We start from the raw sequence: 14,890 nt of genomic DNA, 5'->3' as shown, positions 1-14,890 counted from the left end.
CCTACCGTGTTCTGTCATTGGTGTACCTCCCCAGCCGGCGGGGGGGGGGGGTGGGAGGGAGCAAGAAGCGCGATGCCAGCGCGAGCTCCGCCTCAGTGCCACAATCCCTCAGCGTCGCACTGAGCTCGCGCTGCGCCCGCCCGTAGGGTCCCTCACAGGGGAGCAGGATAGGGGCTGAGGATGCCCGGGGCCCAGCAGCATCCGCCCGCACCTGCCACAGGCCCCCGGCATGAACGGGAGTCCACAGTGTTTCAAGCAGGAAGCAGGCGTGAATCGAGGGCTGAGTCGCCACTCCCAGGCCGCCACGCCGCGGCACTCAGCAGTCCGGCTGGCCACGCCTCCTGGAGCCGCAGAGCGGGGGGAGCCTGCAAGCTCTCCCGCCGATGCTAGTCGACGTGTTTTCTTTGTGGTCGCCGGATCCCGGGCCACGTGAAGAAGCAGGGGCAGCCTTGGGAGGTTTGTCCACAGGGTGTAGGGAAATGGAGTTGGTATTATATATATCAGGCGGTTATATCTGGGATCAGGATCTCCCCAGTCCGGAGCTCGGCACTCAGGCTGCCAGTTCCATTGAGCGCAACAGCGCCCCCTCCTCAAATAGGTTTCTAAAACATATGCTCCACAGCTTTATGACGGGCCTTATAGCCCCCTGAAAGGGGAGTAGAGGCTTTTTTTTCATGCCTGCATGCTCCTCCACAGGCCCTCATACGCAAACCTATTTGGCCGAACAACTGCAAAAGTTTGATGATTCTATGAACCCAGAATGACGAGAATTTACCTGTACTTTACACTACAGTGACATCATGGTTTGGAAACAGGGTCATGTAAAAAGCACAATAAAAGCACCTTTTATGATCTGAAATAATAGCGCTGGAACCATAAGCAGGCACGCGTCGCTAGAATAGGTGTGTCAGACGCAGCAATTAAAACTGGGAACAAAGAGAACTGCATCATTATTGCAAAGCCGATGGGGGAAAAGGCAGTCAAAGGGGCTGTGTGTTCATGGAAGACAGCCCCTATGGTAGCCCATGGGGAGTTCGCATGAGTTGATATCAGGTGATCACATTCAGAGAGACATTTCAAAGAGCACACGCGGATTTCATTATGAAGTTCTTTTCTTCATATAATATATTTTGAACGATAAAACATTCAGTTCATTTCGACAGTACATAAATAATTGACATCCAATTCATACATAAACATGCATCATATTAAAAATGATAGAAAAACCTACAGAGAGTTCATCACCCCGAAGAATGTTCCCTGAGAGGTCAAGGTGGGTGAGGGTGCTAGCGATCAGCGGATTGGCACTGAGAGACTGGGCAAAGCTATTCACTCCTGTAGAAAAATGAAAAATAAATACTCTTTATACTCAGGTTTACGTGCATTTCGCACTTCAGTCATGTTAAACCATAAAGTGGTCTCCAAGCAGTCAGCCATAGTATCTGAGACCCATTCTAAGGCCTGTTGGGTGCCTGTTCGGAGCCACAGGAGCCAGGGGCCAGAAACTCTGCCCTTACCAATCCAGAGCCACCATGAGCAGGAGCTCCTTCCATCTACTGCTGGAGCTGCTGACACCAGGTATGTCACGAGTCCCTAGCTACAGCACGAGCGTGCGTCTTGAAGGCAACACGCGGCAAATTATTTAGTTATATCCGCACTGCTCCAGCGTTGCCCAGTGCGGCCCTTCCTGCCAGGATCTGCCCCATTAATGCACTCAAAGTGCATCCAGCCACCAATCGAAGCCCCGAGGTCCACACCATTTAAAGATGGCTGTCCGCCGCATCTTTAGCCCTCCATCCGGCCCTGCAACCCTGCAAACATCGTGATTGGCCCCTCTCCTCTATTGGGAGCCAACCACAAGCCAGCAGGTTCCGAACCGGCCCACCTCGAAGGCACTGTGCACTGTGCCTATCTCTAGCCTGTATACACCACCGAGCATAGGGCTAGATCCCCTGCCCATCTCCTCTGGGGTAAACATACCGCCCCTTACAGCAACCTTTTTTCAACTGTTCCAGCCAGCAACCTTAACTGTTTCAAGCCTTCACTGAACCCTGTTCTCGCAGTACGGTATAACACAGACTACTGCTCACATTGTGTAGTGCCTTATGGTCGCGTAGAGACCACTGTGACCACTTGTGTTGTGCCTTATGGTCGCTTAGAGACTACTGTGACATTGTGTAGTGCCTTATGGTCGCTTAGAGACTACTGTGACATTGTGTAGTGCCTTATGGTCGCGTAGAGACCACTGTGACCACTTGTGTTGTGCCTTATGGTCGCTTAGAGACTACTGTGACATTGTGTAGTGCCTTATGGTCGCTTAGAGACTACTGTGACATTGTGTAGTGCCTTATGGTCGCTTAGAGACCACTGTAACATTGTGTAGTGCCTTATGGTCGCGTAGAGACCACTGTGACCACTTGTGTTGTGCCTTATGGTCGCTTAGAGACTACTGTGACATTGCGTAGTGCCTTATGGTCGCTTAGAGACTACTGTAACATTGTGTAGTGCCTTATGGTCGCTTAGAGACCACTGTAACATTGTGTAGTGCCTTATGGTCGCGTAGAGACCACTGTGACCACTTGTGTTGTGCCTTATGGTCGCTTAGAGACTACTGTGACATTGTGTAGTGCCTTATGGTCGCTTAGAGACTACTGTGACATTGTGTAAGTGCCTTATGGTCGCTTAGAGACTACTGTGACATTGTGTAATGCCTTATGGTCGCCTAGAGTACACTGTGTATTAGTACTGGGTATCAGCACTGTGCACTAGCATTTCTCCGATTCTCTGCGCTAGTACCCTCACTGCAGCACCATTGTGTACTAACATTGCGCACTAGCTTCTCTCTGACGATTTTGTGCGTCAGTTCCCTCTAAACTCAGACATGATAACCTGGACCTTCCTCATTATGTTCCCATTCTGCCTGGTCCCCCATGACACCCCTTGTACAGGGTCACACTTTCGCTTACACCCCAACGGCCTCAGCAGACTAGCCTGCCCCAGACATTATCCCATACCCTGCCCCACCCCCTTCCTACCCAACATCAACCCCTTCCAGCCTACCTCCTCCATTGACTCTCATCGCATAGCAGACACCCCCAGCCCCCAAGAAGCATCACAAACTACTCCCATCGGCCAACCCACTATCACGAACCTCACTACCAGCAGATCCTATCCCTGCTCAGGATTATCGAGATTCACCCGACTCAGATCCAGAACACACACACCCGCATCCTTCCCCAATCTAGGCAACAAACAAAACATAACCTTAACCAAATCTGCCCCTCACTGCACACGCCCTACACTTCCGACAGACCAGATATCACACGGCTTGATCGCACCCTCCCCCCGCACCCACACCAAAAAATCATGCATCACCACCGAAACCATTAAAGGTGCACTCATCAATGCGAGATCTGTAGTCGCCCATGCCTTAGACATTGCCAACATTATTACCGTCAATGATCTCGACTTCATAGCTATTACAGAGACCTGGCTCCACCCAGCATCTGGCCCCTCTCTATCACTTGCTATACCCAATGACTATACCATCTACCGTGCAGACAGACAAACAGCTAAAGGTGGTGGAGTAGCCGTTATTGCAAAAAGTTCCATCAACATTAGACACATACAAAACCAATCACTGACATCAGCGGAATTACTCACCCTCAAACTATCCACAACGCACACAAGCACTATCACCATCCACCTCATCTACAGACCGCCAGGCCCCATACTATCCTTTAATGACGACATAGCCCTTCTACTCTCTAACAATATCAAACCTAACTCTCGACTACTCATCCTAGGAGACTTTAATCTAGGTCTCAATGATGAGAAAGATGACAAAGCTCACACTATCGCCAACACCATTTCAGAATTAGGACTCACCCACCATATCGCACAACCCACACACAACAAAGGCCGCATCCTTGACTGGATAGCTGACCTCAATTGCAACACTACCATCCTCTCCAACACTCCATGCGCCTGGACCGATCACCATCTTATTACCTTCACCATCAACAAAGGCACTCAAACACCAGTGCCCTCCTCCAATGCCCCACCCACACTCACAAGAAACAACAAAAATATCACACTAGAGAAACTCCTCCCGCTACTCCAACCCATCATCGACTTCTCACCCACCATGACCAACCCTACTGAATTAGTAGATTTATACAACACAACTATCCTTAAGGCCATAAACACCATAGCACCACTCAAGCTTCGGAAAGCCAAACCACGAGCACACCTCAATTCCTGGTTCACCCCCAAACTAAAAACACTCCGCAAAGCCAAAAGACAAGCTGAATTAGCATGGAAACAGTCACCATCCACTATTAATAAGACATCCTACGCACTAGCATCGAACATCTATAAATCAGCCATCATCCAGTCTAAAAAAAACATGTACAATGAAAGAATCAGCAACGCCAAATCTAATACCAAAGAGCTCTTCAATATCCTGAGAGAACTCGAATCACCCTCCCCCATTCCAGACACTTGCAACAAAGACATCCACTGGTGCACGAACATCCAGGAAGCACTCCTAGGCAAAATTGCCACGCTACAAGCCAAAATCCTGACAAAGAAAGAAAGCCTCACCCTCTCCGATAACATCACCCCCTCTACACACACCCACACCACCCCCCAAAATGATGACAATAACCTCTTTGAGTTTTCCACCATAACCATTAAAGAGGTTGAAGAAATAATCTACTCTCTTAAACCGTCCAAATGCCAAGGCGACACTTGCCCAGCCCCTATCATTAAAGATGCTGCCAAACAACTTGCTCCCTTCATCACCTCCCTCATCAACGCATCTTTCACCTCCAACATAGTGCCCAACAACCTCAAGGACTCCTGGGTTCTTCCTTTACTTAAGAAGCCCACCCTTGACCCTAATGTCCCCACCAACTACAGACCCATAACGACTGTACCCTTCCTACTAAAAATCCTCGACAGAGCTGCCTATCTCCAGATACAGAACCACCTCGAGAAAAATAACTTACTAGGACTCAGACAATCAGGATTCCGCCCCAAACACGGCACTGAGACCGCCCTGATTGACCTTAAGACACAGATGGACAACATTAAAGACAATGGTAAACTAGCCCTCCTTCTCCTCCTTGACTTATCGGCCGCCTTCGACCTGGTCAACCACGACATCCTCTGCAAACATCTATCCTCAGCAGCCAAATTTTCAGATAACGCCAACGCATGGATCCATTCCTTCCTTAACAACAGATCCATGAGAGTCTTCGCACCCACAGCCTCTGCCATCCCAGCCCCAGTCACTTGCGGTGTCCCCCAGGGCTCCTGCGTCTCCCCCACTCTATACAATGTATTCACGAAACCCCTCTTTGACATACTGGACCGTTTGGGTGTCATCTACACCAACTACGCAGATGACACCCAAATACTGATCCCTTTAACAGGCGACTACTCCACCGACCTCACTGCTCTCAACAACATTTATTCCATTATCCAAGAATGGATGGCCAAGCATGGCCTATGCCTTAATGACGACAAGACCGAGCTTCTTCTCCTAGGTTCCCAACCCAGACTTAATAAACTCGACAAACTCTATCAAGCATTCACTATAGACGGCAATAACATCATTGTCTCTAACAGCGTCAAAACCCTAGGAATCTACCTCGACTCCTCCCTCACACTGACAAGACAGATCAATTCCATCTCATCAGCCACTGCTTACACTTGTAAACTTATCAATGCCAGCAGACCTTACCTCTCACCATCCAACTGCATCCCCTTAGCCAGAGCGCTAGTCCTTTCCAAAGTTGACTACCTCAATGCGCTATACTTGGGAACCAGTCAGAAAAACATCAACAAACTACAAGTCATACAAAACAACGCCTTGCGAGCAGCCCTGAACATACCCAAACATGAACACATCTCGGACGCCAGACGCACCTGCCATTGGCTATCCATACCACAAAGAATTGAATATAAAACCATCTCACTCACACACAAATGCCTAGCTAACCAAGCACCCAGATACCTATCCGACAACCTCAAGCACCACACCCCAGCGCGCCCTACCAGATCAGCTCAAACACACTGCTTAAATATCCCAAGATTTAAGCTCCAAAAAGCAGGTGGCTCCAGCTTCCCCGTGCTTGCCTCCAAACTTTGGAATTCACTTCCACTCGAGCTGAGATCAGAACCGTCCTTTCACAGATTTAGACACAACACCAAAACTTGGCTTCTATCCAAAGAAACTGCCTAGCCCTACCGCACTAGCATGCACCAAGACTGTAAATTTGTAAATATGTAATCGATTTGTACATTTCTGCTGCATTATTCTTGTTGTACTCATTATTCTTGTTGTATTCATCGCAAGCGCTTGGATGCCCTAGGGCCAGGCGGCGCTATACAAATAATAAACTAAACTAAACTAAGTAGAACACTAAAGATTAGACAAGCAAATTACTTACCTCTGGTATTATTCTCTCTGATGGATGTTCCTCCCATGGATACCTGACCTTAGATATACTTTCCTGCCATTAGCAGATCTAGGAAACATTTCTCCCAGTAGGGGGGCGCTGGGCGCCTCAGCGTCCAGGATCCTCGGTGCTGACGGCGTTGGTACTGGGTGTGACGTTCATATAAATGTATTTATTTATTTATTTATATGTAGGGAGGAACATTGCTCTTTTGATCACAAAAGAACGTGCAATAGATAAGAAATCAGAATTGACAGTAAGCAGTGAGCTTCTTACAAAGGGGTAAGTTTGAGTGATGTTCTGACCAGATTGTGGAAATGGAACAGTCACCAGGGACAATACATCGGTGGACATACAGAGATGGAGCATAACCAACATCAGAAGACATTTTTAAGTGCAGGTAGGTGGTACGCCCAGCTGTGTTAGGGATGGGACCAGATGGATACAAGTGTAGTTTTGTAGGGTGCTTTTAAGGCCATAAACAGAAATCCCCTTCACCGGAAACATGGCATTTAAACCCTGCCACCAAAAACGGCCGTGCTTTGCTGCTTTGCTGCTTTGCGTTTATTTCACCTGAATGACATGAAGTTATGCAGTGCATCCCAAAAACGGCTGTGCTTTGCTTTCCCTGTCACATGAGTAGAAGTAGTAGGAACTGCATCCCAAAAACAGTCTTGTGTTGCTTTGGTTTCACCTAAACGACGTGAAGTTATGCACTACATCCAAAAACGGCCTTGTTTTACTTTAATTCACATGAGGGGCAAGGATTTCAACATTGCAACCCAACACAGCTTTTTCTTTCCATTTCACTTGAACAGCAGCCCTTAAAACACTGCAAACGAAAGAAAAACCAGCTTGCCCGCTTGTGAAAATGAAAACTGACTTTGAAAAGCCACCGTGAAAGGAAAGCTCTGCTCACACAGAAATGCCAGGAAAATATGCTGTGGGGTGCGGGGGAGTTGACTAAGCAATGTACATTATGTTTCGACCCACAACACTTCAATCACCTTGGAAGAGGCTCATAATACTGGATAAACCAGTTTTTGGGTTCAGGCAGGAACCTTCTCAATTGAAAGCCCTGCTTCCCACTGGAAGTCGCACCTACTAGTGAATCATCCTGCAATGACATGTGATGTACTGAGGGTGTTATAATTCCCTGCTCTGCCAGACTTGAAGGCAGGGGCTCAGGGATTTCAAAAGCAAGTATGGCTAAAACATGACTGTGAGGTGCGAGCTCCTTCCTGCACCCACTACCAAGGACACACTGACAACTTCAAAGGGGGTCACAAGAATCTCTGGTCACCAGCTGTGGGAGATAAAGGGTCCCTGCCGCAGAGGGGGACAGATCCTCTGAATTGACATTAAAGGACTGATTCCATTTTTAGGCATTTTTCGCAGCAATTAGAATGGGAAATAATTTCATTTTATGCTATGTTTTTATGTAATTTCCAGGCAGTTTTTAAGAGCTAAAGTGCATTTTCCTAGGACTTTGTGGACTGAAATGGCCAGTTAAGACCAGTTTCTGGCTGCTCGGAAGATGTGACAATTATGAGATTTGATTGAAAGATGGAAGGTGAAATTAGGAACATGCTTGATCATTTGCAGAGTCATAACTATTATACATTTTATGAACATTACAAAAATGTGCCAAAGGGCCATGTTACCTCATGCGGATTTGGTGATCGGCTTACCTAATACCCCATGACCCATGCAAACCGCATAACAAATGCATATGTTATGGGCTAGTAGAATTATGAAATTAGGAGACATAACTGGTTTTTGTCAAAAAGTGGCCAAGAGAACAAAGAAGGGTAATAAAGGCAAATAGACAGATGGTGCTCTCTTCCCTTGAACCAATCATGCCAGGCGGTGGAGAGAGGAAGGGTAAACTGTCCTATCCGAGAGGTAGGGGTAATTATAGAGTACTCCCCCTAGATTGTAATTGTAAAGGGAGTGATGTTGTAACACTCACCTGGTACCCACGGGGACGTCACTCAGCCTGTTCTGACCTCTTACGACCTCAAACCCTTCCCTGGAGTCTACTCGACTGAAGACAGGGCCTTGTTTTCTTGGAAAGTGTGCTCTCCGTCCTGCTTTCAGCGCAGAGGCACGTTGATTGATGCGGGCTCGTTGCTGCCTAGTTACTTCACTGGCAAGAGTCCGAAAGGTAAGTATAATGAGTCTTTTGAACATTTCTCTAACTTCGCTCCTTTCCTTCCTTAGATGATGGCCGGCGTCCGGGGATGGCGACGTGCTGCTGAGATGAGTAGCACTGAAGGTGAGTGAGAGCGCGATGCGACCCTTTCGTATTTGTATTGAACGGAGTTCTTTTTCTGTGTCTTTTAGGTGCCACAACATTTTCAGCGTGGATGCCGGTTATGAAGAAGAAATGCAGTGAGTAAGCGCGGTATGCAGCGCCTCTAGATGTTTCCACGCTAACCTGGAGTGTCTTTTCCCTCTTGCAGATGAATGAGAAGTTCCGGAGACAGAGTTTCCCCAGAGCGGCTGGGATTCAGGTAAGCGTTTGAAGCTCGTACAGTCTTTAAAAATAAGCGAAGATTTGGTGAATGCTTACTAATGCCTTTTTTTCTGTTCTTTTCCATTTTCCTTAGGAAGCGGCGTGCCGGGATGGGAATGACACCGCCGAAGATGCCCGCAGAACAGAAGAAGCGATGAATGATGGGCAGAAGCGCTGCAAGGTAAGGCTGTTCCTAACGATGTTCTTGTACTTGCAGGAGCTGAGCGCAGAAGAAAGATGCAGGCCTATTGGAGACCGATCCAAACACGGTGAGTGTCACGCTGCAGGTGCAGAAAACACAAAGCATTTTTCTCAGCCTGGGCGTGGCTTAAATAGTCTCTGGGTATCCCAGGAGTCTCTGGGCTGAACCACACCCAAAAGACTAGACTGCACATGCAGTTCTGGGAACCGAAATATGTGGGGGCATCCATCTTTTCCCCATCAATGCACTACAAGTCCAATCCCCAATGTTATCCTATGGGAGTGAGTGAGTCTGGTGCCACAAGCGCCAGGTCGGACTCCAAGTGGGTCTTTGGAGGGATGGAGAGGCCCTTGAGGGCCATGTAGGTGATTGTGGCCTGGCTCCAGCCTAACATCTTGAAGGGCTGGGGACATGAGGGGCAGGAATCATGACAGATGTCCTTTGTGCTATATAAGGGGGACTGTACTAGGTCTCACACACACACACAAGAATCCGGGGAGACAGGAGAAGGACAGAGAGGAGGCAACTGAACCATACCATATATGAGAGTGCAGTGACCAGACCCCTTGCCTAGCTGGCCAGAGTGTCCTGAGATCCAGCTGGCTGTCCAGAATCTCAAACCAAGGCAGAGTGCAGTGACCATACCCCTTGCCTAGCTGGCCAGAGTGTCCTGAGATCCAGCTGGCTTCCTAGAATCAAAAACCAAGGCTTACTTTGTAAGTAGCAAATAACCCCAGCCTTAAATTGCATAAGCCTTTTCTTTTTGTAGCATTGCACCCATTGAAAACCTATTGAAACCCCATTGAAAACCCCATTGAAAACCCCAAATTGCCAGTATAATTCAGTTACCTTCCTATAGAAGAATCTGTGTTTAGCCTGTGTTTGTTCGCATATTCCCTTTGGTAAACCTCTCAGTGTGTGTAAATCCTTAGCACTTTTTTAAGTAAATCAATTAATTCCCCCATTGAAATTCAAGGTACAAGTTGGTTAAAATTCAAAATTAACCCCCTTGTACCTGTTGTTTCTTTAATAATTATAGTCATTAAAGCGTTACCTCAAAAGAATTATTCTCCTTGTTACTAAAAACTGAGTTTGTCCGTGTATTGTGTGCATTACCCCACTAATTCCTATTTGCATCTGTTTTGTTAAAAACCCAAACCATAGTCCCATTGAGAGCAATTCCTTTTGCCTACAAGTCTATAACTTATGTGTCTCCGTCTGTGTCAATGAAAACCGATTTTCCTATTCTGAGCTATACCCCTTCCCTGAGCTGCCTGTCATTGTACATCCAGTGTAAAACAAATTCCCATTTGCAATTGTATCTTTCCTTTTGCATTTGCTTTCTCCCAAAACCGATTTTCCTACTTTATTTCTATGTTGCCCTGGTGTGCTGATTAGTAGTCTCTAAGCTTCCCTATCTCCTCAAGTGTAGCAACAGGAATTCCTTTCACTCTGTCCATTAGCAGTTGTGAGTAATAATCAAAATCCCATTCTGCATTTTGCTTCAAAAACAGGATTTCACTTTCTTTGCTGACTTCCCATCTGGGGTGGTGGGCTGTACTCCAAATCCTATTTTCTCTCTCTAGCCCTACTCCTTGCCACTACCTTCCATTCAAAGGAATCAAGTTACCTGATGTTTGGGGGTGAATGTTGCAAGGGGGAGTGCTAAACCGTTGGTGTTATCTCTTTCTAAAACTGTTCTTTTTCTCTGTTGCCGTTAAAGATTGTGAGAATTGTAACCGGATATCTTAACCTAATTGTTTTGTAGAGATTAGTGCTTTGTGTTACCACCACATTGGGACCTGTGAAATTGTTGATTATTTTCATTCTTCATTAAATCATACATTAATAAATATCTTCTTGATACACACCGGCCTGATTCCTGGTCCATTGTGACACGGGGTGTTTTTGGAGGTTGGGTGCGAGACGGGTTGGAGGCCTACTCAAACAGAAAAGAACCTTTGGTTTATTAAAAATAAAAAGGGCTTTATTGCACGCCACATTCATTGTCGGGATGGAATCCCTGGCTGGAGTGTGCCATGTAATAAAACTGACAGTGTACAGGCAGAGAAAGTGACGGACACAGGCAGGTTAGAGGCAAGGGAAAAATATTAGATAAAATGCAGATTAGAGGTAGGTTAAGAGGGTAACTCGGAGATGAGGAGGAAGGCTTTTAGTTTGGTTTTGAAGAAATCAGGATGGACTGTTTCTCGATGTCCAGGGGAATAGAATTCCATGAAAGTGGAGTAAGAAGAGAGGAAGAGCGCAGGCAAGAGGAAGCACAGGGAGGAGAGGTGCCACAAGTGTAGTCAAGGAGGCATAGCGGATATTACGAGAAAGCTTGTAGAGTTGGATAGAGGAGGATAGATAAGGTGGTGCGTTACCGTGGATATATTTGTGAACTAGGAGACTACATTTAAATCTAGCCCCGTTTTGCATCGTAAGCCATGCAGCCTTGTGAGTGTACGAGGAAGTAGGTGTGAAGTGAGGGAGTTCAAAGAGTTGTGGTAGCAAAGTTAATTATCTTGTCAAGAGGACAGAAAGCATAGATGGGGAGACCAAAGAGGATGCTGGCACAGTAGTCCAGTTTAGAGACGACAAGAGTGGTTAAGAGATGCTTGGCTTTGTTGAAAGGAAGGAGGTGCCTGATTTTCCTAATATTTAGGAGGTTGAGATGAGCCGCCGTTGCAGTTTCGGTGATGAAAGTAGAGAAGGCATGAGAAGAGTCTGAGATGACGCAGAGGTTTCTAGCTGAACAAGAGTAGGAGAGAGGGCCAAGTGGCAACTGGATATGCAGGGGAAGAGATGAGAGAGAGTATTTGGCAGGGAAGAAAAGCACCTCTGTTTTGGTAGAATTTAACATGAGAGAGTGCAATGCCATCCGATATGCTATGGCAGAGAGACATTTTGACATTTTGATAGAGAGATCAGGAAAAGAGAAGATGATTTGAGTGTCATCCATAAAGAGTTGGTAAAAAAAGAGATTAGTGTGCCAAAGAGCAGTGGTGTAGAGAGTAAAGGGGAGAGGTCCCAAGATAGAGCCTTGTGGAACACCAACAGTTAGAGGAATGAGTTGAGGGTTGTTGCTCCATCAGAGAAAGAATTGGCAAGGTGCCAGGTAGCATTCAATCCAGGCAAGGGCTTGATCACAAATCCCAAGAAGGAAGAGTATCAAGGAGATCAGAGTGATTGACAGTGTCAAAGGCAGTGGAAAGGTCACAGAGAATGAGTATAGAGGATAGGTTGGAGTGCTTAACAGAGGTGATGAAGCTGGAGACTTTCAGGAGAGCAGTTTCTGTGTAGTGACATGAGCCGAAACCTGCTTGTAGAGGGTCTCGAAGGTTGTGGATGCCTAAGAAATGAGTAAGATGTTGAACACAACTCGTTCGAGCACTTTAGAGTAGTGTGGAATGAGAGGCACAGGGTGAAAGTTATCTGGTAGGTTAGATCAGCCCCTTGCTTTTTTAGGAGAAGGATGACTGTGGCCGTTTTGAAAATAGAGGGTAAGTAACCAGAGTCGAGGTCAGTGGCGTGGGAGGCCACTAAAGAGGCAATAGGCTTGATTAGCTCAGGAGTAGGAGGGTCAGATGGGGCGCATGAGGGGTTAGACTTAATCAGCAGAGATATGATTTCTTCAGTGTTAGTGTGACTAAAGTGGGAGATAGAGGCAGATGAAAATGGCAGAGTAGGCGGAGTGTAGAATGTAGCAGGAGCGAATTTGAGAAAGGTCAGGAGAGAGTTTCAAATTTTTGAAATTTTTGCAGCAAAGTATTCAGTTAGGTCATAAGATGTTAGAATGGAGGTGGAATAAATTGCGTGTATGGAGCCTCGTTGCCTCAGTTATCATTTTTCCCCATGCTCAGATGTGCTGGGGATTATGAATAAAGAGAGCCCCTTATAGCGTTAAAGGAGAAGGTCATAGGAGGGACCTCTTTGATTGTGGGGCAGGCTGTGAGGGTGATGAGGCATCTGTGGGAGGAACAACCAATCATCAGAAAGATAATTACCAGAGGTAAGTCATTGGTTCTTCTAATGGATTGTGTCCTCTAACAGATTCCTCATCTTAGATAGGCTGCCATAGCAATAACATATTGTAGGAGGAGCGAACTCTGCAACAGTCACGTAATGATATGGTAAAGGACCGCTCTGCCGAAACGGGTTTCCTGAGCTGACAAGAGTATCCAGACAATAGTGTTTTGCAAACGTATGGATGAAGGCCTACGTTGCAGCCTGACAAATGCCTTTTACAGGTACTCCTATTTTGTGAGCCGAAGTAGCAGCTACGCCCTTGGTTAAGTGTGCCCTGAAACCCTCAGGCATATCTATTCCCCATTTAAGAGTTGGACCCAGAGACGCATAGTAAAATCCACCAGGAAATTGTTTGTTTTGTCACTCTCTTGCCCATTTCGGCCGGTATGTGCAAACCAGAAAAAAGGAGTTGGACTAAGTAGTTATATAGTAAGAAAATGCCTATCTTGCTATACTGCTCCGAGGAGAATTCCCTACCTAACAACTAAAAGTAAGGGTGCTCGTCAAAGTGTAAAAGAAATAGTCCTTTGTCCAAATCCTACTAGCTTACCACTTAGAAAAAATAACAAAAAAAAAGAAGACCAGAGCACTATCCTCTGTCCTTGGCTTCTGCCTGGCTCAACCACTTGGATCTCTTTTCCAGGAAGTTTTAAAGGTGTGTCAGTTTCTCGCAATATAGTCCTCAACCCGTCAGTATGTTCTGTATGCCAAATCTTAATTTCAAACGGTTCCCTCTTTCCAGGAAGAAAAGGTTTTCTTAATACAATTCCACCATTTCCAACTTAGTGCTTGCCAATGTTCTTGTTTTGTGTTTATAGACTGGAACCCTCCAGATTCTCTTTCGCCCCAGTTCTGCTCATTATGTTTCGTGTTTCCTGGCCTCCCCAAAGTTGTCTGGCCATCTGACATTCTTACTTCAGTGGGGCGTCTGCCTGTTCAGGTTTTCTTGGCTTCCGTAACCCTTGTGGGATTCCCAACCTTGAATATTAATGTCTCCCCATTTCTCAGGGCTCTCCAAAGCCCTCTGGCCCTCCAATGGGCTTGCTTTAGCTCGGCTTAGGTAGGGAGTCTGCCCGCTCAGGTTTATCTGGCTCCTGTAACCCTTGTGGCTTTGCCAGCCTCAACTATTAATGTCTCTTGGTTTTTTCAGGGCTCTCCAAAGCATTCTGGCCTCTGATAGGCTTGCTGTAGCTGGGTTTTGGTAGGTCATCCTCATGCTTGGATTTATCTGCCTTCCGTAACCTTTGTGGCTTCCCTCGTCTTGACTAGCACTGTTCGCTCGTCACGCCGGCTTTACCTCTTCCGGAGCGTTCGCTTCCATTCCGCTACTTGGCTCGGCAGCTAATGCACTTCTCGTGCAGAGATCGAGGATTCAAGCTCTCTGCTGTGGTCTGCTCTCGTCGTCAGTTACCGGGCCCCAGGCCAAACACGGCTTCCGGGTGGTTGCGCCAGCAGTTGAGACGGTCGATTTACCATCTCCATCCCTATTTTGCCCTTGGCTTCCGATGCCAGCCTTTCAGCGTCTTTGTTCGTTCTCCACGCTATTGATGGCTCTGCAGTGTATCTTCGCTTCGCCCCTCCAGAGCATCTTCCCATGAGAGGCTTGCCTCTGCATAGGATTCTCTCTATTGGATTCCAAGTTCCTTGAGGTTTTATGTATGTCATCACAAACAA

The 14,890-nt window shown here is 46.8% G+C and overlaps 1 protein-coding gene across 1 annotated transcript in view; it reads right to left on the bottom strand.

Annotated features, from left to right (window-relative positions):
* CARMIL1 (capping protein regulator and myosin 1 linker 1) overlaps positions 1 to 14,890 on the bottom strand; it is a 1,545,633-nt gene that overhangs the window by 599,273 nt on the left and 931,470 nt on the right. The window contains exon 13 of the mRNA XM_069613644.1: positions 1,232 to 1,335. Within this exon, the coding sequence (XP_069469745.1) occupies positions 1,232 to 1,335 (104 nt within the window). The remainder of the gene's footprint in view (positions 1 to 1,231; positions 1,336 to 14,890) is intronic.

The sequence above is a fragment of the Ambystoma mexicanum genome, chromosome 5p (assembly GCF_040938575.1).
Source record: "Ambystoma mexicanum isolate Mex_15411 chromosome 5p, UKY_AmexF1_1, whole genome shotgun sequence".
Classification (NCBI taxonomy): domain Eukaryota; kingdom Metazoa; phylum Chordata; class Amphibia; order Caudata; family Ambystomatidae; genus Ambystoma; species Ambystoma mexicanum.
Note: the sequence above shows the minus strand (reverse complement) of the source record. Positions and strands in the feature narration are given on the sequence as shown.